Source organism: Parambassis ranga, chromosome 2 (assembly GCF_900634625.1).
Source record: "Parambassis ranga chromosome 2, fParRan2.1, whole genome shotgun sequence".
In the NCBI taxonomy this organism is placed as follows: Eukaryota; Metazoa; Chordata; class Actinopteri; family Ambassidae; genus Parambassis; species Parambassis ranga.
The window spans coordinates 23,899,478-23,904,531 of NC_041023.1; the positions used below are offsets into that span (position 1 = coordinate 23,899,478).

General features: G+C 37.4%; 1 protein-coding gene across 2 annotated transcripts; it reads left to right on the top strand.

Moving 5' to 3' along the window:
* Positions 1–1,325: 1,325 nt before the first annotated feature.
* Positions 1,326–4,731, top strand: rad51ap1 (RAD51 associated protein 1). Of its 2 annotated transcripts, XM_028400673.1 has the most exons (10): positions 1,326–1,454; positions 1,557–1,604; positions 1,689–1,735; positions 2,978–3,104; positions 3,279–3,385; positions 3,454–3,543; positions 3,618–3,740; positions 3,813–4,001; positions 4,076–4,213; positions 4,294–4,731. In XM_028400673.1, exons 2-10 carry the CDS (start codon positions 1,588–1,590, stop codon positions 4,410–4,412), a joined length of 957 nt encoding a protein of 318 aa, XP_028256474.1. In that variant the 5' UTR covers positions 1,326–1,454; positions 1,557–1,587; the 3' UTR covers positions 4,413–4,731. The 2 variants fall into 2 exon arrangements, with proteins under 2 accessions (XP_028256474.1, XP_028256475.1); XM_028400674.1 differs by having other exon boundaries at positions 1,327–1,604; positions 3,639–3,740.
* The last annotated feature ends 323 nt before the right edge of the window (positions 4,732–5,054 follow it).

Here is a 5,054-nt window from a genome sequence, read left to right on the forward strand (position 1 = left end):
GGGCGCCGCTCAGACTTTGTACCCCTGTGATCACAAAGTGTCAGGACTGCACTGCCATCTGCTGGACTCTCACAGACACGCCTGCAAAATGTCACTTGATTGATTTTGAATTATTTGCGTTATCTGTATTGCTACCTAAATACACTAATATTTTCACACTTTAAAAAACCACACCTTTTTAAAGATGTGCTCAAACATATTTTTAAGTATGTTATGTTTATTTTTTTAAGTCTTGTCCCCACCGCACACACCTACACTGCAAACTTAGGTTTGGCAGCATGGCACTGTAGGTGTGGGATGAACAACTACTTTTCACTCACTCTGTCATGCACCACGTAAAATACCGGTATGTTGTTTTTTTTGTCTTCACTGGTGAGGAGAAATGGTGGCAGGTAGTTTATGGTGTCCTCATAAATAGCGTTTATTGAAATGAAATGCTGCAGTCTCAGTGGGTGATTTCTGTTTGATACATATAATGTAAGATAATATATGCAGAATCATGACGGTATTTTACAGTTGTAGACATTATTTTAAAATGACATTTAACATTTCTTAAGTAAATTCTCCAACACATAGCAAATATTTTCTGCTCTTTTACTGTTCATTTTATTGAGTTAACAAGTGTAATAAAACAGCAAAGTGCTGAGAAATAATCCTATTAATAATGGTTATTCATATTAGTAGTTAATAGTGAGTTGCAGGCGTATAATCTAAAGCATTTTAAACATATTTTAATTGTACTTGTTGTGTGTGTGGATTTAAGTTCAGTGTATACAGGAATGTCAGAAGAAAAGAAAATAGCAATGAGCCTCATGACTATGTGCATGTAAAGACACACACACACGGACACTAATTTAAAGTGTATATATATATATATATATATATATATATATATATATATATATATATATATATATATAGTTCTATTGTAATAAATCTGTTTTATTTGTGTAGTGTGGTATTAAATGGCAGTTGTATTGTTTTTTTTTTTTTTTTTTTAAATCACTAACCTGAGTTTCCCTGGCCGTGGTAAAACCTTTTTTCATTCACATACATAATAATAAAGCCTGTATGAAGAGTGATGTCTGTCGCCAATAATGAAAACCTGAGCACGGTTCCTCAGTTAGCCAACGAGAGAGTTAAGAGAAGCAGATTCGACAGTTTTAAATTTCAAGTAAATATACGCTCACTCCACTACGAGTACCAATAAGTTATTTTTATTGTTCACAAACATTGGCCATATGTAAAAGACGAATCAGCTTCCGGGTTTTGTCACTTCGCTCAACACATACGTCACTTCCTGACGGATCAGGCGGGTTGGTTGAAAGCAGAGAAGACGCGCTTTACGTAGCTGTTGTGGAAATACAGACACGTTAACTATTTAGTTTAGCTTAACGTACAAACATTTAAAGCGCAGTGCCGCATCTAAGCTCTCAGTCAACAGTTTAAGATAGGTTAGCATCTGCTGTTAGCAAACATTAGCTTATGTGTTTTTCTTACTGTTGACATCTGTGTTCATGTGGAAGCTAATCCTACCCGATTTTGCTTGTTGTTAGCTGATTTGTAATATCATTAACTTCACAAACTATGGATCGACCGCCAAGGTGAGCAAACACTGTTGTCAGATCTGATTTATGGTCTCTGTTAGCCAAAAGGATGCTAACACGTAACGTGTTTTATTCACACAGGAAGACTAAGGTTGTGAATTACTGTGAAGCTAAAGACTTTGACGATGGTGAGTTAAAATATGACTTCCAAATGTACTAATGATGCTGAGTTAGGTAGCTTTGTAAGGTATTGATTGCACAAAGTGTTAAAAGTGGGTTTACACAATCGAATATGTAAACAACTTTGTTAATAACTGAGTTAGTAGTACTGTATGCCTAAGCAACACATAAGAAGTGTTAATTACCTATTAATGTTTATTTACACATTTTTGTTTATGGCAACAACATTGTATAGCTTTAGGAAAGCTGCAGGAAACAATGCCGCTCTACAGATGCTATTTTGAATGGTGTCACAGTGTAAAACTGGCAGCATTGAATTATTGCCGCCCTTTGATGCTGTTTATATCCCCACTGTCTTGTCAACACATATAATCATACTGCAGATTCTTCGCCCAGAACACTTTATTGCCAATAACGCTGCCCAAAAACACAAGCAGCAGCAGCTCGTCACGATGCTTCTCTCCTGCACTCACGTGCTCATGAAAAAGTGATTTAGCGTTGGAACCAGTTGATACTTGTGATTTAGCATTAGCATTCTCTCACAATAAATGTGTTGGTCCACAGATTTTCACAATAAAAGCACAAATAATATGAAATATGACATGATGTTTGCAGAACCATAAACCTGACAAAGAATTGAGTTGCTTAAATGTGGCCAAACGGACAAAGGGTAACAAAGGTTTAAAGGTACAAATGTTGGTTTTTAGAACCATCTACCAGCACATGCTACCTATAAGTGTTAGATATAGAATCAAAAGTGATGATTTTCTGTAAGATTTTTGATATTTTTAACAATTTCTGACCTTTAAAAGTTCTCTAAATGAAAAAGTTCCACACTCTTTCTGCTTATGTGTCATATTAGGGTTGTATTTAAAAAGCTCAGCTCATGTTCAAATTAAAACCCATTTAATGGATTATATTGTAGTAGACATCTCTACCATCCATCCTAAAGGATTTAAACGCAACATAAAGACATAAATTTGGCTTCATTTTAAGATGTCACAAGCAGAAACGTTTGGGAAACAGAACTCTAGCTACCTTTAGGTCTGACAGACCAACAGTCCCTTCGCCTGTCACTTCCATAGAAGCTCTTAAATAAAAGTTTGTGCAGTCACAAGCCCACACTTCCTATATACTGACCTTAGTCAGTATAGCTTTGTCAGAATACTTGCTTAATTTCCAGAATCAGGGGTGCACATACAGTACATACCCACCAGATGCCTCCTTACTCTGCTCTCATTTCAATACAGATGAGGATTTTGCCTGTGTAAAAGCTCCACCCAGCAAAAAAGCCAGGGAGGATGTGAAACGGGAACCAAAGAATTCCTCAAGCAAGTCCTCCAATCAGGAGGCCAACTCACAGCCCACAGCGAGCAGGTGGGTCACACGTGGATTTGAGGCAGTAGATTATGTGTACAGAGAGACCTGTGTTTGTACTTGTATTTAGGGATCAGTTTGCAAGAATGTAACAAATTCTACAATGTTAAAGAACTTTAACAGAACCTAAATGTGATCACACATGGCGTGATTTTTTTTTTTTTTTTTTTACAGAAAACCTCTCGATGAAAAGTTGCTTCAAAGGGATCTTGAAGCCGCGATCACACTTTCACTGCTCAATAAAGCAGATGGAATAAAGGAACAGTCTCCCACCTGTAAAGGTATGTTTTGGCTTGTAATATGCAGATTAAATTATGTGTTACAGGTTTAACTTGTTAAATGTTTCCAGGTGATGTCGAAGCTGAGTTTCTGGTCGATGAAAACACAGATCCAGCTTCTTTGCATTTGTCGAACTGCAGTGTGGATGGTGCAGTTATTGGTAAGTCACAGTATTTGTTTTTTAAATTAAATCATTTCCTTTAATAACAAATAAAGTGTTCTTATTGTTATCAGGTCTGGATAAAATCACATCAGAGAAAGGATCACCTGTTGCACCCATACAGAGAAAAGCTGCCTCTAAAGCCTCAGAGGAGCAGAGGAATGAAGATGAAGACTATGAACCCAAACTGACACCAGGTCATCACCTTTTCACCACCTCTAGTAAAATGTTTGTTTTTCCCTTTAAAATAACAGTAATTTCTTCTTCAGATTCAGAGAGCGATGAAGATTTCAGTGAACCTGATGAGAGCGAAGATGAAGAATTTAGAGTTAAGAAAGTCAGCAAGACTAAAAAGGAGAAAACAACAAAGATAAACAAAGATAAAACCAAACCAACACCTGTCGCTAAAAAGGAGAAGCAGCCATCAAAAGCATCGAAGTCTAAATCACAGGCAGCAGGTACATCCTGAGGCTGATCAACGATAAATTATCTTCACTACGTTACTTTTTTTATAATTAAAAACTCTCTGCAGCTTTCACTCCCATGAGAAGTCCTCCAGCTGCCAAAGCTGCACCCAAAAGACCTGTTTCATCCTCCACCGCCTCCATATCAAAGCCTGCAGTCTCTCTGAGTCCAGCTGGGGGCAGAATACCCAAGTGGAACCCACCAGGTGTAGCATGAGTGAACGGCAGCACTGCGGCTGAGGCGTCAGGTCACTGAACACTAACGTTATTCTGTTTTTCTTCCCAGCTCAAATTGGTCAAAGTCCCACATCATCTCAGAGACCAGCAGTCCGGTCTCCAGGTCTGCGACTCGGTCTGTCCCGGCTGGTTCGAGTCAAACCTCTTCACCCCAGTGTTGTGGGGTGAAGAGGCCCATCCACCCATCCAGGAAGGCCAGTTCTTGTTGTCCTCTTATGTTTGTCATTTATTTTTAACCTTGTAATTACATCTGTTTTACCTAATGTCTACAAAATACAGGAAATATAGTTACATAATACTTTCAGGCTCAGTCAGCAGCAGTTTGTGCTTCCTTCAAATGACGAAGCTCATTAAGTTCTGGTTGACTTCAGGGACTATATTAACGTGTGTTATTGACACCACTAAAGCCTTTTTTTGTCTCAGGATGAAGTTGTTTTTGATGTAGATTACAAAAAGTGTGCATTGTCCCTTTTCCAGTCCTCTTGGCATCATTCAAAACATTTTTATACCTCCACTTGTGAGCAAACATTGTATATTTTGTACATAAAATAAAATTTAAAACCAGATTAATTCTGCGTGTTGCATTTCAGGTAAATTATCTACATCTACACTATAAAAATACTCTAAGTCATGAAGACTTGTCAAAAAACATAATCCCTGCAGAAAAATCCATTTTATTATCATTTGTGTAAACCTATGAAGTTTCATAGATTGATTACACATATGTACATACTGTATACATGTTTTTTTTAATATTAAGGGGTATGAAAATCACAACGCACAAGCACTGTGGAGCTTTTCTCACACTGT